Source organism: Giraffa tippelskirchi, chromosome 12, assembly GCF_054371585.1.
Source record: "Giraffa tippelskirchi isolate mGirTip1 chromosome 12, T2T-mGirTip1v1.2.pri, whole genome shotgun sequence".
Lineage (NCBI taxonomy): Eukaryota > Metazoa > Chordata > Mammalia > Artiodactyla > Giraffidae > Giraffa > Giraffa tippelskirchi.
Genome location: NC_137286.1, coordinates 13,248,353 through 13,273,051, shown reverse-complemented (window position 1 = coordinate 13,273,051; position 24,699 = coordinate 13,248,353). Strand labels below are relative to the sequence as shown.

At 39.4% G+C, this 24,699-nt stretch overlaps 1 protein-coding gene and 1 long non-coding RNA gene across 51 annotated transcripts in view; one reads left to right on the top strand and one right to left on the bottom strand.

Annotated features, from left to right (window-relative positions):
* Positions 1 to 2,372: 2,372 nt before the first annotated feature.
* Positions 2,373 to 24,699, bottom strand: part of CATSPERB (catsper channel auxiliary subunit beta) — a 116,490-nt gene continuing 94,163 nt past the window's right edge. For 26 of the 50 annotated variants that reach the window (XM_081548210.1, XM_081548232.1, XM_081548207.1 and 23 more), the window contains 8 exons: positions 22,614 to 22,811; positions 21,740 to 21,850; positions 15,910 to 16,020; positions 13,841 to 13,976; positions 11,084 to 11,184; positions 10,021 to 10,095; positions 3,279 to 3,373; positions 2,373 to 2,656 (listed from right to left, as the gene is read on the bottom strand). In XM_081548210.1, coding sequence (XP_081404336.1) covers positions 2,653 to 2,656; positions 3,279 to 3,373; positions 10,021 to 10,095; positions 11,084 to 11,184; positions 13,841 to 13,976; positions 15,910 to 16,020; positions 21,740 to 21,850; positions 22,614 to 22,811 — 831 coding nt within the window. In that variant the 3' untranslated portion in view covers positions 2,373 to 2,652. Of the gene's footprint in view, positions 2,657 to 3,278; positions 3,917 to 9,428; positions 10,096 to 11,083; positions 11,185 to 13,840; positions 13,977 to 15,909; positions 16,021 to 21,739; positions 21,851 to 22,613; positions 22,812 to 24,699 lie in introns of those variants that run through there. The other 24 variants (XM_081548205.1, XM_081548240.1, XM_081548242.1 and 21 more) reach the window with 8 other exon arrangements.
* Positions 4,440 to 10,267, top strand: LOC145528969 (uncharacterized). Its single transcript, XR_014070820.1, has 3 exons — positions 4,440 to 4,505; positions 4,696 to 4,795; positions 9,937 to 10,267. It is a non-coding gene; the product is annotated as an uncharacterized LOC145528969 (long non-coding RNA).

The following is a 24,699-nucleotide window of genomic DNA, read 5'->3' as shown; positions in this document are numbered from 1 at the left end:
TTTTGGTTCAAAAAAAATGGACAGCTTTGAGTGGGATCTAGCCCAGTTCCAGCTGCAGTACAAATTGGTTACTCTTCTCTCATGACCCAGTAGACCAGTTAAGCCTTGTTTGTGTCAAGAACTGTGAAGGATCTGAGATATTATCCTACTTTCTAAGTAATGACGTAGTTTTGGTGATGCTGGAGAGGACAGAAGACACTGGGACAAAACAAAAAACTCATTACTTTCAACAACAGCAGTAGCCAGAGTATCAGCATCTTTGTACCATACTTTGCACCTGAGCCCTAGGGTAACACAAAGCAGGCTAGATGACATGGACACACACGATGAGTTGCATTACCTGATAGGAACCCTGAACTTACGGAACCTGAATCTTTTATCATGGGCAGTAAGCGTGCTGCCTTTTGCTCCAGAAAAAGATGAGTTATCTTCATTATACAGTAAGCATGTGTACCCATTCACTCTGCATGGCTTATCCACTACCATGTGTTCCTCCATTTCTGTCACTTTATGTAGCAACACAGGGAATGAGGTAATAAAAAATGAGAATAGTAAGGCTCTGATGAATTTGGAATTTTTCCAGTCAGAAAATCTGGAAAGAAGTTAATTTAATTTCCACGTACATTTAAGTGTTGTATTATAATCAAACACTTAAAATTTTAATTACCCATAGGGAGACACAACAATCTTTTCAGCACACTGGAACCTTAGACATTTTAATCCCTCACAATTTGCCTCTGGCCCTCTCCTCATTCACATCACAAAAAGAAGTGAGGTAACGGGTGGATGTTTTGGGGATTCATAGCATTATTTTTTTTAAGTCTTTTTTGAAATTTTTTTTCTGTCTTATGTTTTGGTTTTTTGGCCATGAGGCAAGTGGGATCTTGGTTTCCCAACCAGGAACTGAAGCTGCACCCCCTTCACTGGGAGGCCAAGTCTTAACTTCTGGACCACCAGGGAAGCCCCCACTGCATGATTGATACTCTGCCATCCAGAAACATGGATGGTCTTATGACATAAGGAAGTCTACCGAAAGTTCATGCACAGTGGTCCTGGGGACACTGTGGTTTCTCTGGCTGGATGAAATGTATGTTCCATGTTGGAGATCCCCAGTATACAGGGATGCTTGCGATAGCTGGAACACAATAATCTGGGAAACAAGGGGTGGAGAGTGAATGTGGTTATTTTTAGATTTCACTTGATAAGCCACTGCTAACAGTTTTGCTTTTTGAGCTCTGTTAATCAAGTGGCCTATCTAACCAGTGTAAAAATACCAGTGAACACAACAGTGATCCCACTGATCCCACCAAGACTGCCATATAGCCATTTTTGTTTCCTGGTGCGTTAGGAAAACAGGCACAAGAGGGGATCATCAATCTTATTGAGAAAAAATAGAGACACTCTAACACAGTGAAAGTGAAAGTCTCTCAGTTGTGTCCGACTCTTTTCGACCCCACAGACTATACAGTCCATGGAATTCTCCAGGCCAGAATACTGGAGTGGGTAGTCTTTCCCTTCTCCAGGGGATATTCCAACCCAGGGATTGCACCCAGATCTCCCACATTGCAGGCGGATTCTTTAGCAGGCGGATTCTTTACCAGCTGAGCCAGAAGGGAAGCCCATAACACAGTGAGGACCAATATTAATTGGGTGGCTTCCAGGCCACACACTTTTACTACCAAGGATACCCCAAGATAAAAATCCATAGAAACTGAAAAAAAAATCAATGGAAACTAACTTACAGAGCCTCAGATCCTTCAGGAATGAAGACATTTCATTGTTTCCGGCAAAGGATCCTAATCAAGTGAGGTACAGTTCAGAGACAAGGCAGCACGTAGAATGTGTGGTAGAGAGATAAACCTAAGATAAACTAAGCCAGCTTTAGTATTAGTTACAGGGTCATAAAAGAGTCACATTTTTTTTGGTCTTTTGCTAAAGTGTAATAATTATCACCATTTTCCTCCTTTTTGACAAGGAATTAAGAGAAATTGATAGCACCTAGAGATTCTGGACTCCAAGAACAGTGGCTCTATGACATTATCTCTAGAATCCCATCATTAACTATGACTTTGAATGGACTGTTTTCAGGGAAGTGGTGAATAAATTTGTGGTCACATGAAGAATGAATTAGCTGAGCAGGGGTATCTTTGAACACATAGGAATACAGATGCATACATGGCATCCTACAGCTCAAACAGCCAAAGTGTAGACCACAGGATAGAATCTTAGGTTAAATAACTTTCCTGAGGACACACAGCTTGTAGGTGATGGAGCTAGATAAAAACCAGGCTATAAGATGTTAATATCAGGGGCAAATGAGTGTGGGTTATATGAGAACCCTCTGTACCACCATAATAACTTTTCAGTAAATGTTAAAGTAGTTAAAAAAATTTATTAAAAGAAGAAACATAGGTTGTCAGACTCTGTAGTTTACACTTTTAACCTTTGTGCCATGTTTAATCTCTGGAGCCCTAGCCCAGGTGACGCTCTGAGGAGCTGACAAACTCCTGTCTCCTACGTCCCCAGAGTGGGTCTTCTTCCTCCCCACGGACAAGCACTGCTTGTCCAGATTTTGCTTTGATTTTTCTGGCTTCCTGTAGTATCCTTCCAATAAACTCCCCTTTCATTGTAATTAGACAGGATGGATTTCTATTACCTGCAATGGAATAGCAACAGCTAACACTTAAGAGTATTCACAACGCCAGGCACGGTTCTAATTACTTTGTATGTATTAATTCATTTGGCCTTCACAACAGCGCAATTAGGTAGGTATTAATATTATCCCCATTTTACAGGTGAAAACACTCAGGCACAAAGAAATTAAATTATTTTCTCAGGTCATACATCTAGGAAGTGGCAAACCCGTAATGTCTGGCTCCTGAGTCTGAGTGCAGGGTCTACCCTGCCCACTATCCTCTTAGAAGAACTTTCAGGATACACAGGCGTGGCCATGGTTTGCAGTTCCCAGAAATGGACTCTCCTGGGCTGGATGCCTAGCCTTGCCCCATGTTGTCATGAGCAGTCTGTGGCTCTTCCTGGGCTTTTCCAGGAGGGTGTAACTCTCTGATCTCCAAATGTACTGGCCATCTTCTGACGACCTGGGAATGGGTGCTCTGAGAGCACACAGAGTTGCATCTTTTGGAATTCTACATGTCACATGTAGTTCTGTAAACCAGTACCTCCCCCAGACTCAGCCCCATGGTGGGGTCACATTTCCTTTTCTTTAGGTGTTACAATCTGACTTTGAAGTTGCCTCAAGAAAACCCAAATGGCTTCACCTGTAATTCCCATGAGGTTCTGAAAGCGCACACGGACATGAGCCTCCTTTATCACCTATCGTTCCCTGGCAGGATTGCATTGTACTCATTCTAATCTGAAAAAGACAAGGCTCAGAATGAGCTCCAGTCAACAAAAACCAAAGAATAAATACAGAAAACCCGTTCCCCAAGAGATAGTTATCATTTTTCATTTTCTTAAAAATCTCAAGGAAAATCTCCTCAGTGTTAACATAAGAAATTTTCTATGTATCCAAAATAAGAGAATGGAATGGTAAACATGTTGACAAAGTGTAATTTGAGTTAAAACGCTAATTCTATAATATTTTATCTAATTTTTACATTAACATTTAAATACGTTTTTTTCTAGGAATTGCCTAATGAAACTAGGAAATACAGAGAAAATTATGATTATCATTTGTTCACTATTCAAATTTTCATCTATGAACCAGCTAATTGGCAGTGATATTTGTGGGGTTCACATTGTTTCTTTTAATCAGTTTTTTGAATGTATCCCATGGGTGGATGTTACGTATTTGGAACATAAATGCTATAAAAATTAATCCCCCTAGCAGTACAGCTGCTGCAACAGCAATAAGTGTGTGTCCTGGAAATGGCAGAGGGACTTCGTCAACATAAATCTGCAACAGAGAAAGCAAAGTCTTTAAGTTTTCTGAGCTCAGCAATTCAGAACATTGAACTTGACATGATTCACACAATGGTGGAAACACTACTACTCATATAGCAATATTCTGTCCAGACCAATAGAGATATTCAACCTCCACAAATCTTAGAAACAATCTCTTGGCAATCTGACAGGTAACGATGTGCACATGTTACATAGGGAATAAGAATTCGATTTATATCCTGTATCTTTATCTTTTGTCTTTCTTCTTTCTTCTTCTTCTTAATCTTTTTTCCTATGCTTGGGCTTACTTGCTCTGTGGCATGTGGGATCTTCCCGGACCAGGGATTGAAACTGTGTCTCCTGCATTGGCAGGCAGATTCTTTACTACTGAGCCACTAGGGAAGCCCTATCATCTGTCTTTAATGGCAGAGATGGTCAGACAGAACACTTACACAGTAGGAAAACATTCTGTGTTTGGTCACAGAGGAACAGGCAAAGTGCCATTAGAACACAGTGAAAGTGAAAGTGGCTCAGTCATGTCAGACTCTTTGCGACCCCATGGACTATACAGTCCATGGAATTCTCCAGGCCAGAATACTATAGTGGGTAGCCTTTCCCTTCTCCAGGGGATCTTCCCAACCCAGGGATCAAACTGGGGTCTCCTGCATTGCAGGCATATTCTTTACCAGTTGAGCCACAAGGGAAACCCAAGAATACTGGTGTGGGTAGCCTATCTCTTCTTCAGTGGATCTTCCCAACCCAAGAATCTAACTGGGGTCTCCTGCATTGCAGGCAGATTCTTTACCAACTGAACTATGAGGAAACCCTGACTGTTTGGAAGAGGTACCAAAAATGAGGTATTGAAAGCAACAGAATTTAAAAGGTGGCTCTGGTAAGTGGTGTGGAAAGCAATGAGAAACTGCTTCCAATGTGAGAAGATAATTATCCTCATGGTAATGGACCAGCTTGTTTAATCATGTCCTGTTTTACTTGGAGGCTCAGACTACGTACCCAGTGCTCTGGGAATTATTGGGGATTGAAGGAAATGGCAACCCACTCCAGTACCCTTGCCTGGAAAATCCCATGGATGGAGGAGCCTGGCGGGCTACAGTCCATGGGGTCGCAAAGAGTCGGACATGACTGAGCGACTTCACTTTACTTTTATAGAAAAATATTACCTATTGAATGTGATACACTACTTGTGGTTTTCAGTATGGTGCTCCAAGACAACAAAAGTTTCTTTTAAAGGTGGCCCATCAGAGGAGGTTGGATAGTTAGCTTTGTAAGATCTAAAGATCTAATCTGTTTGTGGTCTGTGAGGGAGATAGTTGTGTGCTGCACGTAATTGCAAAAATGAGTCTGCTTTTTTCTAAAGCAAATGCTGAAGTTAGGAAGACCAGAGGAAATAATCCATTGTAATCATAATCTTTTTTTGTCTTCTATCTCTCTGTTCTGCTTCCTCAGTGTCAGATGACTCCCTCCAAAGTCCCAACAGTCCTATGGCTTGCCAGTAGCTCCTGAGGAGGCAAGTTTCCTTGTTCAATATCATTAAGAAAGAGCAAGTTCACATCTCAGCACTTTGAGCAAAAGCACTAGGATTGCGCAGTTGTAGATTACGTGCTCATCCCTAAACACTCCTTTTCAAAAATGTTTAATAGCTTCTCATTGCTGATAGGAATTTTCCAAAGCTCTCATTCCAACATTCGAGGTCTCCCACAATGGGACCCTAACCTACCCACTTTCTTATATACAACTTTCCATTCCAGCCAAATGGATCTACTATTGAAATGACTACTTAATGCCTCCTTGTATCTATGTCTTTGCTGCTGTCATTCTTTCCACTCAGAATGCCTTCCTTACCCATTTCTACCTAGAACAAAATTCTAGTGACTTTACCGACTGGACAATATGAAAATTTCATTTCTTCAATTAAGCCATCTAATACATTTCTAGGGCTTCCCTTGTGACTCAGCTGGTAAAGAATCCGCATGCAATGCAGGAGACCTGGGTTCAATCCCTGGGTTGGGAAGATCCCCTGGAGAAGGGAAAGGCTACCCACTCCAGTATTCTGGCCTAGAGAAGTCCATGGACTGTATAGTTCATGGGGTCGCAAAGAATTGGACACCACTGAGCGACTTTCACTTTCACTTTTATACATTTCTAAGAATGGAAACCCTATCGCCCCTGAATCATGTATTCTCCAGCTAAACTTCTGTCTCTAAAGTTCTTGAAAACAGTTTTTCTTTAAATGTTTCCCTTCCAATCTTCTATAATTATCTAAATATTCCACACCCTCTTCCAACAACACAAGAGAAGACTCTACACATGGACATCACCAGATGGTCAACACCGAAATCAGATTGATTATATTCTTTGCAGCCAAAGATGGAGAAGCTCTATACAGTCAGCAAAAACAAGACCAGGAGCAGACTGTGGCTCAGATCGTGAACTCCTTATTGCCAAATTCAGACTTAAATTGAAGAAAGTAGGGAAAACCACTAGACCGTTCAGGTATGACCTAAATCAAATCCTTTATGATTATACAGTGGAAGTGACAAATAGATTTAAGGGACTAGATTTGATAGACAGAGTGCCTGATGAGCTATGGACAGAGGTTCGTGACATTGTACAGGAGACAGGGAGCAAGACCATCCCCATGGAAAAGAAATGCATAAAAGCAAAACAGCTGTCTGAGGAGCCCTTACAAATAGCTGGGAAAAGAAGAGAAGCAAAAAGCAAAGGAGAAAAGAAAAGATATTCTCATCTGAATGCAGAGTTCCAAAGAATAGCAAGGAGAAATAAAGCCTTCCTCAGCAATCAATGCAAAGAAATAGAGGAAAACAACAGAATGGGAAAGACTAGAGATCTCTTCAAGAAAATTAGAGATACCAAGGGAACATTTCATGCAAAGATGGGCTCGATAAAGGACAGAAATGGTATGGACCTAACAGAAGCAGAAGATATTAAGAAGAGGTGGCAAGAATACACAGAAGAACTGTACAAAAAAGATCTTCACGACCCAGATAATCACGATGGTGTGATCACTCACCTAGAGCCAGACATCCTGGAATGTGAAGTCAAGTGGGCCTTAGAAAGCATCACTACAAACAAAGCTAGAGGAGGTGATGGAATTCCAGTTGAGCTATTTCGAATCCTGAAAGATGATACTGTGAAAGTGCTGCACTCAATATGCCAGCAAATCTGGAAAACTCAGCAGTGGCCACAGGACTGGAAAAGGTCAGTTTTCATTCCAATCCCAAAGAAAGGCAATGCCAAAGAATGCTCAAACTACTGCACAATTGCACTCATCTCACACGCTAGTAAAGTAATGCTCAAAATTCTCCAAGCCAGGCTTCAGCAATATGTGAACCATGAACTTCCAGATGTTCAAGCTGGTTTTAGAAAAGGCAGAGGAACCAGAGATCAAATTGCCAACATCCGATGGATCATCAAAAAAGCAAGAGAGCTCCAGAAAAACATCTATTTCTGCTTTATTGACTATGCCAAAGCCTTTGACTGTGTGGATCACAATAAACTGTGGAAAATTCTGAAAGAGGTGGGAATACCAGACCACCTGACCTGCCTCTTGAGAAACCTCTATGCAGGTCAGGAAGCAACAGTTAGAACTGGACATGGAACAACGGACTGGTTCCAAATAGGAAAAGGAGTACATCAAGGCTGTCGCTTATTTAACTTATATGCAGAGTACATCATGAGAAACGCTGGGCTGGAAGAAACACAAGCTGGAATCAAGATTGCTAGGCGAAATATCAATAACCTGAGATATGCAGATGACACCACCCTTATGGCAGAAAGTGAAGAAGAACTAAAGAGCCTCTTGATGAAAGTGAAAGAAGAGAGTGAAAAAGTTGGCTTAAAGCTCAATGTTCAGAAAACTAAGATCATGGCATCTGGTCCCATCACTTCATGGGAAATAGATGGGGAAACAGTGGAAACAGTGGCAGACTTTATTTTGGGAGCTCCAAAATCACTGCTGATGGTGATTGCAGCCATGAAATTAAAAGACGCTTACTCATTGGAAGGAAGGTTATGACCAACCTAGATAGCATATTTAAAAGCAGAGACATTACTTTGCCAACAAAGGTCTGTCTAGTCAAGGCTATGGTTTTTCCAGTGGTCATGTATGGATGTGAGAGTTGGATGGTGAAGAAAGCTAAGCGCTGAAGAATTGATGCTTTTGAACTGTGGTGTTAGAGAAGATTCTTGAGAGTCCCTTGTACTGCGAGAAGATCCAACCAGTCCATCCTAAAGGAGATCAGTCCTGGGTGTTCACTGGAAGGACTGACGTTGAAGCTGAAACTCCAATACTTTGGCCATCTCATGCGAAGAGTTGACTCATTGGAAAAGACCCTAATGCTGGGAAGGATTCGGGGCAGGAGGAGAAGGGGATGACAGAAGATGAGATGGTTGGATGGCATCACAGTCTCGATGGACATGGGTTTGGGTAAACTCCGGGAGTTGGTGATGGACAGGGAGGCCTGGCGTGCTGCAATTCACGGGGTCGCAACGAGTTGGACATGACTGAGCAACTGAACTGAACTGAAATATTCCATGACATGTTTAAAAAAAGGTTGAACCCCAGAATCACAGAAAAGTATGTTCTAGACACGATATCTTTTTATCATCAAAATACTTCAGTTTGTGCTTCTTTAATACAAATTGAAAGGATTCACTCATATTAGAATGCAATTATCAAAACCAAGATATTAACTCTGAGACAATGCTACTTTCTAATCTACAGATCTTACTCAAATTTTTTCAGTGATTTCAATAATGTCCTTAATGATGAGAAAAAAAGCCAAAATTTTGTGTTGCATTCCATTGTTTCAGGATACTTTCAAAAGCATGATTTAAGAAACCTTATCTTTTTCTATTGTTTCTTAATGATTCTCTTCCTTTATTAACTGTGCAATCACTTCCTATTTTTCTTTCATTCATTTTTGTAATTCTTCCTTCATTCCTGAAACTTTGTGTCTCTGTTGACATGTCTTCTTAGCCTGAAGAACTTCCTTATGCATTTTTTTAAGAGAAGTTCTGCCTATAGTAGATTACTTTATTCTTCCTTCACCTGAAAATACCTTAATTTCCCTCTCATTCCTGAAGGATATTTTCACTAGATATAGAATTCTGGGTAGACAGTCCTTCCTCCCTACACTGTGACTGTCCTCAGTACATTAAGGATATTGTACAATTTTCTTCTTACTTCTGTGGATTTATGAATCTAAATCATTAAGAGTTTTATCCCCCTGTATTATTGTGCTCTTCCATGAAACTGGGGATGACCATGGGACAAAGAGGTGAGAAAAAAAGAGAAAAATAATGAGGATTTTCTCTTAGGCTCCTCATATGACAGGTACTTCTTTTTCTAGATCCTCTTTCTAGTGGGATGGATTTTCTCTCAGGATCTTAAGTGTCTACACAGCTGCTTTGGCCACCCATCTGGTGCAGACTCATTACTGAGGCAGGGCCAGGACAGAAAAGGGAAAAAGGAGAGAGTTGAGAGCTTTTGTTTTTGATAATGTTGTATTGGTATTTGACAATGAATGAGCCATTAACTAATTTAATCAAATTCTCATTCTTCCACACCCCCATAAGCAGCAGATACCATTACGCGAGTAAGCAAAAATGAGTCACTGAACATCAGAGGGTGATTTGAGGAGACTGACTTTAGCTTTCAATTCTTTTGGATCTTGATGGCTTTGGGAGCATATAAGACTCTATTGTTACAATGCAAATAACCAAAGGGAGGATAATGCTGGAAACTAAAATGTTACAGACCGAGGTCTCTGTGGGGAGATGGTGGGGGATCAGAAAATCTAGCTAAATACGGAAGGTGAAGAGGGAACAAAAACAAACACAGGCACTTATTACAACTTTCCCAGCATCAGCTGGCCCTGAGACCTATCGAGGGCCCTGACTTCACCCTCGCTGATGATGTCACCTCCAGTCTCCAGGACCCCCCATCTCTGAGCCTTGTCCATCATATATATTCTGTCATTTTTTTCTCTTCAGTGTGTCCTGGAGAGATGCCTGTCATATTACTTCCCTAGCCATCACCCCACTGGATAACACTGGATACCTGTGCCTTCACTGTACCTGAAATTCTTCAACTAAGTTACAGAAAGAGACCCCCGGAACAACAGACACTCTGAAGTGAAAGAGCTCAGAGCCCTGTGGAAAAAATACACCAGGCATTAGCAACATCAACGTTTATGTTCCTTTAAGTAAAATTATACATTGGGGTTACTTTCCCTACTGATACTGCATAGAAAAATTCTCATCTCTTTTCTAAGCTTCTTGAGCATATACTTCATATAACAAAATAAAAATGGAAGAAGGACAAGAGTTTGAAACAGAGGGGTTCGATAGCTGATACTTTTTTCTTTTTCTTTCTTCTTTTTTTGAAGAAAAGATATTCATTCTATTTTATTTATTTTTCCCTACAGCTCTACTGAGGTATAATTGGCAAATAAAAATTATATACATTTAAGGTATACATGTGCTGGGGTTTTTGGGTAGATTTTTCTAAAATTGGAGTATAATTTCTTTTCAGTGTTGTGTTAGTCTCTGCTGGACAATGAATCAGCTATATATATATATCCCCTCCCTCTTGTACGTCCCTCTCTGCCCCCTCTACCCATCCCACCCATCAAGGTCATCACAGAGCACCTAGCTGAGCTCTCTATGCTATCCAGCAGGTTCACAGAAACATAAAGTCTAACAAGGCCTTGAGGAGTACTTTGGGCTAATCCATATATATGGTTTTAATATGTCCCCTAACTTTTATTGGCTTTCACCACAATTACCTAGATTATGTCAACCTGCTGTGCTCTTAGAGGCAGCTGGACCCAGAAGACATGTATCTGTGTATGTCAAGGTGAAGAATAGTGAGTCCGTTTCCACTAACTTGGGGAAACATCTTATCTGTTCCACCTTGATAATCCATTAGTCTTGTATTTCAGCTCAAAACATGGTAAGTTAATGTTAAATTCAACATTAAGGTACCTTTAGAAATAATAGCATCAAGGGAAATGGAGGACACTCTACACACTTCTCAGATGCTATTTCCACCATTCATAGATAACTAAACTTTAAAAACAAAGACATACAGGTCTTATCTAAACTCAAAATAGGGAAAATACAAATGTTGTCAACTTACTTTTATACTTAAGTTGAGGCCTAAAGGATTATACACTGGAGCAGAAAGAATCGATTCTAAGTAGTCCTTCATTTTTTTAACATTTTCTGGCACAGTGTGTCCTAAAATCACACCAAGTGTATATTTTAAGCACATGTATGCTATTTTCTCATTCTGCATAAAGTTTCTTAAATACACTAAGGTACAGTGAAAGATTCCACTCTATAACATGGCTAAATTTTTTCATAGTTTTAGTTCTTCTTGACTTGGTGGAGAATATATTTATGGGAAATTAGCCCTAGCATATGACAGTGTATCTTCTCAGGGGGATCATCAAGAAGGACAAGATCTCTGACCACCTTAATCCAGACTGACCTTTCTTTCCTGCCCTATGCTCTTGACTAGTACTGATCTGCCTATATTTTGGATATTTGGCAACGAAATAATTTCAGGACTACCTTAGCAGTTGGTAAATGATTTCCAGTAAGGTTCCACAATAAGGTCACTAAAATCTTTTCCAAAGGAAATGATCAGTTTCTCCTGTCTTCTTATAATTCTTTCTAAAACTAGATATGTAGTGTAGGGGTTAGAAATTGCAGTGGTGTAATGGTACATGGGATCTAAAGGGCGAAAAAAACCTCTGATTGCAGCATCTGCCAATTTTCAGGATGTGAATATTCTTTTCTAAATTGAAAAAAAAATTAAGTTGAAGTGTAGTTGATTTAAAATATTATGTTAGAAAAAAAATATTACGTTAGTTCCTAGTATATAGCAAAGTGATTCAGCATATATATATATTCTTTTTCATATTCTTTTCTATTACAGGGTATTATAGGATATTGAATATAGTTTCTTGTGCTATACAATAAGACTTGTTTATTTATTTAGTTTATATATAGTAGTTTGTATCTGCTAATCCCAAACTCTTAATTTATCCTTCTCCCACCCCTTTTCCCCTTTGGTAACCATAAATTTGTTTACTATGTTGACAAGTTTTCTTCTGTTTTGTAAATAAGTTCATTTGTAATATATTTCAGATTCTACATATAAGTAATATCATATGATATTTATCTTTTTCTTACTTTGCTTAGTGTGATAATCACTAGGTCCATCTATGTTGCTGCAAATGGCATTCTTTCATTCATTTTATGGCTGAGCAATAGTCCATCTATATATATGTCAATATATATATATATCTCACATCTTCTTTATCCATTCACCTGTCCGTGGGCACTTAGGTTACTTCCATGTCTTGGCTATTGCAAATAGTGCTGCTATGAACATAGGGGTGCATATATCTTTTTGAATTATAGTTTCGTTGGGATAGATGCCCAGGAGTGGGATTGCTGGGTCATGTGACAGTTCTATTTTTAGTTTTTTTAAGAAACCTCCACACTGTTCTCCATAGTAATTGTACCAATTTACATTCCTACCAACAGCATAGGAGGGTTCCCTTTTTTCCATACAGGGTGTGAATAGCCTCTTCGTGACTAATTTTAAGCAACTAGTGTATAACAACCAGTATGCAAAATACTTGAATATTTAACAATTGGTGCTCAAAAAGAACAGGCTTCAGCAAACCACAGAAAATAAGGATGTTAGTTAAAGCAAAATATTTACTAATTCTCTTTGCTCAATTTTTCATTTCAAAAATTCATATGTGGGTCAGAGTACGACTCACAGAATATGAAATGTCTGGATATTTGGTCACATTTAGAAATTTCATTTAACTCCATTTATTGATCTATCAATCTATCTACCCATCAATCTCCTTAAAGGTGCACATTCATGAACAAACACAAGTGTGCAACAAAAAATTATGTATTTGAGGTAAAATTGAATTTTGGTAGATTTCATTTTACTTATTTAGAAATACTTCTGCATTATTTCAATTATTTTACCATAAGCTATTTAATAAACTTTTCTTATATAATTAGAAGATAGATCCTAAGGATAATCTGGCAACGCCTTTTATATCTTCCTCCATACAAGCAATGAAAGGAGACACCAGACCAACATATGGCACAAACTCAATCAATTATTTTTGCTGCTAATCTAGATAATGGCTCTGAATCCAGGTCACTGAAGTGATGATGAAATAAGTGTGAGACACAGACACAGAAAACAAACTTACGGTTAACAAAGGGGAAAGGGGAAAAAGGGATAAACTAGGAGGTGGGGATTAACATATATATAGCACTATTTACAAAATAGAACACCATCAAGGACCTATTGTATAGCACAGGGAAATCTACTCAATATTTCCAATTAAAATAAATAAATTAAAAAAATTTTTATAATTATAAAGAGTAAAGAATCTCAAAAAGAATATATAAATATATGTATAACTAAATCATTGCACTGTATTAAAAAAAAGAAATGAGTGTGAGATGATAGAAGTAGCATGAACAGTGATATGATAATTGATTCAACTTCATTTCCAAAGACCTCTTGGTTTTCTTTTGTGTAAAAAAGGTTTTGCAAACCACTTCTCTAGGTAATAACAACAGTGTGTGTGCTGTGCTCAGTCGTATCCAACTCTTTGAAGCCCCATGGACTGTACCCCACCAGGCTTCTCTGTCCATGGAATTTTCCAGGCAAGAATACTGGAGTGGGTTGCCATTTCCTATTTCAGGGATCTTCCTGACCCAGGGCTTGAACCCACATCTCTTGCATATCCTACATTGGCAGGTGGATTCTTTACCACTGTGCAATCTGGGAAGCCCAATAACCACAGTACTTATAGCTATAACAATTACAGAAGAAAGCAAATCCTACTTAGGTTCCAGTTTTCCCTGTTATTCACTTCAGTCACAGTAACCAGGTATGGAGTTTCCACTGGGAAATTTCCATCTTCACTGTAAACTTGCAAAGAAACTGGATATTGTATAACTGGAAACTTAAAACGAGGAACCTAAAATGCAAATGCCAAGAATGAGTATAAATTTGGAAAATTCAATACTAATTTCATTTCCGGGAAAAGGATGAATAGAATTTGGCTATTCTAAATTAAGTGTGCTTCTGAGAGAATTACTGCCTTCTCAGGTCATGGAAAAAAATCTGTCTTACAGCAGAATCAGTGTGAATTTCAAAAGTAATGTGCAAACACTGTGGTAGTAAAACTTGTATCTTTCTATTGACCTTTTTTATTTTCCATAGGAATTTGCTATGATGATTTTTTGACTAACCCATATCCCTTAAGGTATTGTATGAACTGTAAGGTACTGTATGAGGAGAGTGAAAAAGTTTGCTTAAAGCTCAATGTTCAGAAAACAAAGATCACGGCATCCAGTCCCATCACTTCATGGCAAATAGATGGAGAAATAGTGGAAACAGTGGCAGACTTAATTTTTTTGGGCTCCAGAATCACTGCAGATAATGACTGCAGCCATGAAATTAAAAGACACTTACTTCTTGGAAGAAAAGTTATGACCAACCTAGACAGCATACTAAAAAGCAGAGATATTACTTTGCCAACAAAGTCCATCTAGTCAAGGCTATGGTTTTTCCAGTAGTCATGTATGGATGTGAGAGTTGGACTATAAGGAAAGCTGTTATGAACCGGGTCTTCCCAAAGCCCTTTCCCTGCTAGTCATGATCTTTCAGTCATACTCATTAAACTCAGGCTCTAGAGTTGAAATCTAGCTCCATCACATATTAATGATGTGATCTTTAGCAAATTACCAGGCTTCTCTGTGCCTCTAGTGAAACGAGACAAGTCATGGAGAAGCCTTAGAGCAGTATATGGTAGAAGTAAATGCTCAAGAAATAGTGGAATTCAGCAAGCGTGGAGTTGTGGTGGTATATAATAGCAACCTTTGTAGTTTACTGAATGCTGACTCTATGCCCAATATTATGGTACATGATTTTATTTTTATATAAAAACAAAGCAATGAAATCACTTAAAATAGTGTCATACATAGTCTGACAAGGACTTTGAAATAGATCTACTTGAAAGTTACACCAAGTGCGTAGGTTGAGTCAGCTAATGCAGACGCCAACATCAACCTGATACATGTCTGAATGCTTGGAGACTAACAGAAGGAACTATTTGACACAGAACCCACTCTCTTAACCAGCATATTATACTGTCTTCTAGTTTGTCACTACTACCTTGAGCTTCAAGTTTGATACTCCAGAGCCTGATACATATTATATACTCAATACTTTTTTGAATAAATCAATATTTACCACAATCTAGTGTAGCTTTTGGAGAAGGCAATGGCATCCCACTCCAGTACTCTTGCCTGGAAAATCCCATGGACAGAGGAGCCTCGTAAGCTTCAGTCCACAGGCTCGCGAAGAGTCAGACAAGACTGAGCGACTTCACTTTCACTTTTCACTTAAATATATCGGAGAAGGAAATGGCAACCCACTCCAGTGTTCTTGCCTGGAGAATCCCAGGGACGGAGGAGCCCGGTAGGCTGCCGTCTATGGGGTCGCACAGAGTCGGACACGACTGAAGCGACTTAGCAGCAGCAGCAGCAGCAGCAGTGTAGCTTTTGACAGTTTATAAATTGCTATCATATAGATATATGCATGTGTGTATCTTTATAAGAACCTGTGAAATGAATAGGGCAATGCAGGTTTTATTCTCTTTTACAGATGAGGTTAATTACTATGTCTCAGTTCAGTTCAATTGCTCAGTGGTGTGTGACTCTTTGCAAGAGAATTACTATGTCTGGAAACATTTAAATTACAATCTTTTTAGCTTGATGTCGTCTTTAATTCTATGTCACAATAAGACTTTATTTCTACGTCTTCTTTCATGTTTAACCAAAATGCCCATTTCAAAATCTTATTAATATAAAAGCACTATGTCTTCAGTAAATTAAAGATTATCTTACCTTTTCTCGACAATCTGAGAAAGCAACAGCATATGAAAACTTCTGATCATTTGTACAATTACACTCCTTCCGAGTAGTTGCATTTGCACACTGTTTGAATTTACCAGATCTCTGCAAATAGAATTAAAATAGGTCTATGTGCTGGTTTTGGTGGCAGAATTTCTGCATATTGAGTAAATATGAAATAAATATTTGTTCCCTGAATGAATAAAATCTTTGAGAAGGTCAAAGGGGAAAAATCCATTAATAATAAGGTAAAAGCACAGTATTTCTGAATTTTGTCTCCTTGCTTAGTAAGGAACCCAAGTATCACTCAGCTGCTTACCTCAGGGTTACCCTAGAGTCAACTTGCAGGGGACCAGAAAGATTGTATCATTAAAAAAAAAAACAACAACCAAAACATTTATTTTATATCTGGTGCGCTGAGTCTTCCTTGCTGTGCACAGGTTTCCTCTAGTTGTGCTGAGTGGGGGCTACTCTTCGTTGAGGTGCCCGGGCTTCTCATTGTGGTAGTTTCTCTTGTTATGGAGCACGGGTTCTAGGGTGCAGAGGCTTCAGTGGTTGTGGCTCCTGGGCTCTAGAGCGTGGGCTCAGTAGTTGTGGCACACAGGCTTAGCTGCATGGCATGTGGGATCCTCCCAGACCAGGGATTGATCCTGTGTCCCCTGCATTGGCAGGCAGATTCCTATCAACTGTACCACCAGGGAAGTCCAGCCTGTGTCATTCTGAATGCTGTAATTAGGATGCTCACCTCCCTGTCCTTGGCTGCTCCCATCACTGGCATGGAAGCTGAGACCTAAAGCAGCAGACTTGACATGACATGCTGCAGACTATGGATAGTCTTCAAACTTATTATTTTGTACTTGTCTCTCCTCATCACAGTCACTAATGCTGTTAAAATCCCCACTGTAGCCATCCACGTGTTATTCACTTTTTCATTTGATCACTGTTGCTAGAGGTTAGTTTATTCATTTTGGCAAAGAAATGGCTTTTGATTTTGATAACCAACTCTATTTCTAAAAAAGTTATTCTTCTTTCTTTTTATAAGATTACATTCTTGTCCTCATTGCTTCTTTTTTTCTTCTTTCTATTGAGATAAAATTTATCATTTTCAAGTGTACAATGCAGTGGGCTTTAGTACATTCACAATGTTGTTCAATCATTACCACTATTTCATTTCAGAACTAATTTGCTGCTTAGTTGGATTCATTAAGCTCTTTGAATCTTTTGAACTCTTGGTTTCACAATTATATTTTAAATTTTTGACTTTTTTGTGTGTGTGTGATGTCTGTCTCCATTTTTTCATTGTTACAATAGTTCCTTGAATTGTTCTGAAATAGTTACTATGCTTATTCTAAAGTTTGCTTGTATTTATGGTACTGTTTTCTGAGGCACAGTTTTTTAAGTTGTTGAGATTATGCTTCTTTCTTATTGTGGAAGTTTTTTTCAAATATTTGTTGTTGATCGTCATTGTTCAGTCACTCAGTCATGTCCAACTCTTTGTGACCCCATGGACTGTAGCACGCCAGGCTTCCCTGTTCTTCACCATCTCCTGGAGTTTGCTCAAAGTCATGTCCATTGAGTTGATGATGGTGTACAACCACCTCATCCTCTGTCATTCCCTTCTCCTCCTGCCCTCCATCTTTTCCAGTGAGTCAGTTCTTCCCATTAGGTGGCCAAAGTATTGGAGTTTTAGCTTCAGCATCAGTCCTTCCAATGAGTATACAGCGTTGATTTCCTTTAGGATTGGCTGGTTTGATCTCCTTGCTGTCCAAGGGACTCTCAAGAGTGTCCAACAACCACAGTTTGAAAGCATTTGTCTGCTTATTCTTGGGGAGTCTAATTGCAAACTGTGTATCTGGAATGATGTTACACATGATTGCCTAGTAAGGGGATGATGTCAGTGTAACAAGAAGTTACAGCATTGGTCCAGATGCACTTTTCCCACAGGTGGTATGTTTTGAGGTGATCAGAGGCAGACTTACATACATTTTTAGTCTGCTCCACTAGGTGATGCTATTTAATTTGTATAGCTTTCAAAACTTGAAAGTGAAAGTGTTAGTGAAAGTGTTTGTTGCTCATTGTTTGTGGCCCCATGGACTGTATAGTTTTCAAAGCTTTTTCTCCCCCATTAAAGATCCTCAAAGATGTCATGTTTATCTAGTTCACTGTTGTCTCTCTAGAAAATATCTATACAGTGTCTGTTAACTCTGGAAATGCTGGAATGTGAAATTAACATTTGCTGAATGTAGAAAAGGTGCCCACCAGAAAACTGGTCAACCACTTGTAAAAGAATGAAACTAGAACACTTTCTAACTCCATACACAAAAATAAGCTCAAAATGGATTAAAGATCTAAACATAAGACCAGAAAATATAAAACTCCTAGAGGAAAACATAGGCAAAACACTCTCTGACATAAGTCACAGCAGGATCCTCCATGACCCACCTCCTAGAATATTGGAAATAAAAGCAAAAATAAAAAAATGGGACCTAATCAAAATTAAAAGTTTTTGCACAACAAAGGAAACTATAAGCAAGGTGAAAAGACAGCCTTCAGAATGGGAGAAAATAATAGCAAATGAAGCAACGGACAAACAATTAATCTCAAAAATATACAAGCAACTCCTGCAGCTGAATTCCAGAAAAATAAATGACCCAATCAAACTATGGGCCAAAGAACTAAACAGACATCTCTCCAAAGAAGACATACAGATGGCTAACAAACACATGAAAAGATGCTCAACATCACTCATAATTAGAGAAATGCAAATCAAAACCACAATGAGGTACAATTTAACGCCAGTCAGAATGGCTGCTATCCAAAAGTCTTCAAGAAATAAATGCTGGAGAGGGTGTGGAGAAAAGGGAACCCTCTTACACTGTTGGTGGGAATGCAAACTTGTACAGCCACTATGGAGAACGGTGTGGAGATTCCTTAAAAAACTGGGAATAGAACTGCCATATGACCCAGCAGTCTCACTGCTGGGCATACACCAAGGAAACCAGAATCGAATGAGACACGTGTACCCCAATGTTCATCACAGCACTGTTTACAATAGCCAGGACATGGAAGCAACCTAGATGTCCATCAGCAGATGAATGGATAAGAAAGCTATGGTACATATACACAATGGAATATTACTCAGCCATTAAAAAGAATACATTTGAATCAGTTCTATTGAGATGGACAAAACTGGAGCCCATTATACAGAGTGAAGTAAGCCAGAAAGAAAAATACCAATACAGTATACTAATGCATATATATGGAATTTGAAAGATGGTAACGATAACCCTACATGCGAGACAGAATAAGAGACACAGATGCATAGAACAGTCTTATGGACTCTGAGGGAGAAGGTGAGGGTGGGACATTCTGAGAGAATAGCATTGAAATATGTATATTATCATATGTGAAACAGAACGCCAGTCCAGGCTCAATGCGTGAGACAAATGCTCAGGGCTGGGGCAATGGGATGACCCAGAGGGATGAGATGGGGAGCGAGGTGGGAGGGGGGTTCAGGATGGGGAACACATGCAAACCCATGGCTGATTCATGTCAATGTATGGCAAAAACCACTACAATATTGTAAAGTAATTAGCCCTCAACTAAAATAAATAAATTTATTTTTAAAAAATTTAAAAAAAGAATAATTGCAGTTTAATGTTAAAGATTATATAAAAAAAAGAAGAAGAAAAGGTGTCCACCAAAATCTGTTATTTACTTATATGTAAATTAGATAATTTCTTATTCAACTCCTAAGAAAATCCAGAAGAAAGAAAAAGAAAACCAAAAGTAAGGATTTCCATGTAAATATATTAAACTCATACTTCAATAGAGAAGGCTTGATTCTAGTGTCATAACAGAGTTCATCTTTGGAAGAGACTGCTGCTGCTGCTGCTGCTGCTAAGTCGCGTCAGTTGTGTCCGACTCTGTGCGACCCCATAGACGGCAGCCCACCAGGCTCCACCATCCCTGGGATTCTCCAGGCAAGAACACTGAAGTGGGTTGCCATTTCCTTCTCCAATGCATGAAAGTGAAAAGTGAAAGTGAAGTCGCTCGCGACCCCATGGACTGCAGCCTACCAAGCTCCTCTGTCCATGGGATTCTCCAGGCAAGAGTACTGGAGTGGGGTGCCATCGCCTTCTGAAGAATTCGGTATTTGAGTTGCTCATTGCCTGGAATAGAGCTTTTTACCCTGAAATCTAAGGTTCAACAAGTCAGTCTCATGTTGTGCATGTATGTGTGTGTATGTGTGTGTGTGAGTGTGAGTAATAGGATGTGTATAAACATGTATTATTTGTTTGTTGAACAATTTTTAAGCACTTCCTGTGTCTGGCACTTTTCTGGGTACTGAAGATGCATGTGTGCCAAGTCACTTCAGTTGTGTCCTACTCTGTGAGCCTATGGACTGTAGCCCGCCAGGCTCCTCTGTCCATGGGGATTCTCCAGGCAAGAATACTGGAGTGGGTTGCCATGCCCTCCTCCAGGGAATCTTCCCAATGCAGGGATTGAACCTATGTCTCTTACATCTCCTGCATTTGCAGGCAGGTTCTTTACCACTGAGCCACCTTTGAAGGACACTGAAGATAGCAGAGAGAATAAAACTGATTAAAAATCCTCAATAACAACCCTGTCTTATGTAATTTACATTTTAATGAAATAAATAAATGGGTAAAATACATAAAATTGTAAAAAGTGCAATGAAGAAAAATAAGGCAGGGAAGAGGGGCAGGATTGGTATCAGTGGAGGTGGATGGTACAGTTTTAAATAGGGTGGTCAAGGAAGGCCTCACAATGACGGCAACATTTAAGCAAAAACCTGAAGACGGTGATGAGATGTGCCATGTGATATCTGGCAGAAGTGCATTCCAGACAGAGGAAATTTTTAAAGCTTAAAGACCCTGAGGTGAAAATACATCTAGTATATTTGAAGAATAGCAAGGAGGCCAACATGGCCAGAATAGACCGACCTGGGGGGAATCAGGTCAGATGCAAATCCAAGGCTAAACCATGGAGGACCTTATAAACCATTGTAAGAATTAAGCTTTTACTCTGAATGAGACAGGGAGATGAAGAGTTTTGAACAAAAGGAACAACCATTTTCTGTCTTTGTGTGTGCATGTACGTTCAAGAATGGATGTGAATGTCTGCGTGTCCATATGTATATGCAGTTAGGTGTGTTTTTCTGGAGGGAGATTTCACAGGTATCTATGAGGTTCCCTTGGGCAGCCACCCCCTGATGCACTTTCCTTTTGAACCTAGTGGCTTCTCTCTGTTCTCTCTACTTTGTTCACTTAAACTCGAGAGAGGCAGAGTGCTGCTGGGGTTAGGTTATTTTCTAGGCAGGAAATGAGTCTATGTTGGAGCAAACACTCTTCTCTCCTTTTGGACATCATTCCTTTTACAGGGCTCGAACTATGAGATGCTTTGGGGCTCTTTCATTAAAAAACAAAACAAAACAAAAAAACGATGCTCTCATCCTCCTTATGCTCTTTGAAATTCAAGTGGGAGTTTGGGCGAGGTCAAGGGGAAAGAGTCCATTTAGACTCCTTGGTTCCAAAACCAAATCCAGGAATAGCAGTAAGAGAAGAAAGGGCTAAAGTAGTAGCAGGAAGAACAGGGATAGCAGTAGTAATAGTAGTAGTGGTAGTAGTAAGGGAGGAGAGGAGGGGGAGGGGAAGAAGAAGCAGCAGTGCTGTATAGGGCATATTATGCTTAATGCGTCTTCTCATTTAGTCTCTGCAGCCAGGTCTGGTCATCTGTAATTTTACTGAATGATTTCTTGAATGAAGATAAATACTAGTTTACCTGCAGAAAAAATATTTACCTTCGACTTGTAAAATAGATTTCTCGGTATGGGTTTGCTAGGATCTGCATGATAAAAATTATCTGTAAGTGGAATAGCAATTCCCATATTAGATGGAGGCCTGTAGTTTATCTGAAAATGATCAAACAAAGATACTGTAAATTTCATTATTATTTACTAAGTCTTTAATTTAAAAATCTTGATTTTGCAGAAAAGCATTCAAAACAGATATTTTACTTTTAGCTCCATGTATTTAAGTAAATTTCTCTTCCCCCAGCACTCTCTCAACCCATGGTAACGCAACTTGGACCTTGTAAATAAGTGAAAAAAGTTTTAGAGACTAAGGTAGCTGTCATGAAGTCATGCAACAAAGTTTAAAAATCTTATTAAGAGTCTTAGTGACATATTTAATAAATAATTCAATTATTTACTAAATAATTGAAGGTTTGGGTAATAATTTGGGGGTTTTTGTTACAAAGAAAATTATAAGTAATCAGTTAACAAAGAGCAGTAATTTATATTTTAAAAAGAGTCAAGCGTTCTGATGAGGCAAAAATTAAAATCGTTACTTCATTGAAATGGGACCAGTAAGATATATCAGCTCAGGACAAGTATGAGTCAGCTTAAGGGCAAATAACTGTATATACTGTGAAAGCCCAAGATTATGCCACCATAATATAGCAGAAAATTTGATATTAATAATGATGAGACTATTACACTAAGAAAAACCATTAGTTCAGAACATTTTCACATTTTAGTCATCATATCCTCAAAATGACATGAGGATTGAAAAATAACTGAAGTGTTTTGAGTAATTCAGGAAAGAATGCTAAGACCAAATGGCCAGCCAATCACACAAAAGTAACATATCACTGGAATTGCTCAGGTTTCTTACCGGCAAAACTTTGATCATATTAAAACCCTGACTGTTCATGTAAACTCCACTCATCCAGTCTTCCAAGGGTATAATTTCACTAGGAATGTGATGCATAGACTTGAGATAACTACAGCTGCTTTTCAACATTGGCACGAATGTTGTAACATAACACTCAGTCGACGCTCCCCAGACAATAAACTCTAGTGAAGTTGAACCCTGGAAATATCCAAATAAATGAAGGTTAATTAAAGTAACTGTTATTGACTGAAATTTGCCTACACCATATGTTGAAGTCCCAACCTCCAGTATCTCAGAATGGGACTGTATTTGGCAATAAGGCCTTTTTGTTGTCATTGTTCATACACTCAATTGTGTCTGACTCTTTGGAGACCCCATGGACTGCAGCACAACAGGCTTCCCTGTCCATCACCAACTCCCAGAACTTGCTCAAATCATGTCCATCGAGTCGGTGATGCCATCCAACCATCTCATCCTTTGTCATCCCCTTCTCCTCCTGCCTTCAATCTTTCCCAGCATCAGGGTCTTTTCTAATGAGTCAGCTCTTTATATCAGGTGGCCAAAGTATTGGATATTCAGCTTCAGCATCAGCCCTTCCAATGAATATTCAGGATTTATTTCCTTTAGGATTGACTGGTTTGATCTCTTTGCAGTCCAAGGGACTGTCAAGAGTCTTTTCCAACACCACAGTTCAAAAGCATCAATTCTTTGGCACTCAGCCTTCTTTCTGGTCCAATGCTCACATCCATACATGCTGCTGCTGCTGCTGCTGCTAAGTCGCTTCAGTCGTGTCCGACTCTGTGCGATCCCATAGACGGCAGCCCACCAGGCTCCCCCACCCCTGGGATTCTCCAGGCAAGAATACTGGAGTGGGTTGCCATTTCCTTCTCCAATGCATGAAAGTGAAAAGTGAAAGTGAAGTCGCTCAGTCATGTCCAACTCTTAGCGACCCCATGGACTGCATCCTATAAGGCTCCTCCATCCATAGGATTTTCCAGGCAAGAGTACTGGAGTGGGGTGCCATTGCCTTCTGAGATCCATACATGACTATTGGAAAAACCTTAGCTTTGACCAAATGGACCTTTGTTGGCAAAGTAATGTCTCTGCTTTTTAATATGCTGTCTAGGTTGGTCATAGCTTTTCTTCCAAGGAGCAAGCATCTTTTAATTTCATGGCTGCAGTTGCCATCTGAAGTGATTTTGGAGCCCAAGAAAATAAAGTCTGTCACTGTTTCTATTGTTTCCCCATCTATTTGCCATGAAATGATGGGGCCGGATGCTATGATCTTCGTTTTTTTGAAAGTTCAGTTTTAAGCCATCTTTTTCCTCTTTTACCTTTATCAAGATGCTTTTTAGTTCCTCTTCACTTTCTGCCATAAGGGTGGTGTCATCTGCATATCTGAGGTTATTGGTATTTCTCCCAGAAAACTTGATTCCAGCTTGTGCTTTATCCAGCCCGGCATATAAGTTAAATAAGCAGAGTAACAATATACAGCTTTGACTTACTCCTTTTACAATTCGGAACCAGTCCATTGTTCCATGTCTGGTTCTAACTGTTGCTTCTTGACCTGCATACGTTTCACAGGAGGCAGGTAAGGTGGTCTAGTATTCCCATCTCTTTAAGAATTTTCCAGTTTGTTGTGATCCACACAGTCAAAGGCTTTAGCGTAGTCAATGAAGCAGAAGTAGATGTTTTTCTGGAATTCTCTTGCTTTTTCTATGATGCAATGGATGTTGGCAATTTGATCTCTGGTTTCTCTGCCTTTTCTAAATCCAGCTTGAACATCTGGGAGTTCTCATTTCACATACTCTTGAGGCCTAGCTTGGAGAATTTTGAGCATTACCTTGCAAGTGTGTGAAATGAGTGCAATTGTGCGTTAATTCGAACATTCTTTGTTCAAAGGCCTTTAAGGAGGTAATTAAATTAAGGCCTTGAAGAAAGAAAGTGAAGTTCCTCAGTCATGTCCAACTCTCTTCGACCCCATGGACTGTAGCCTACCACGCTCCTCCGTCCATGGGATTTTCCAGGCAAGAGTACTGGAGTGGGTTGCCATTTCCTTCTCCAAAGGATCTTCCCAACCCAGGGA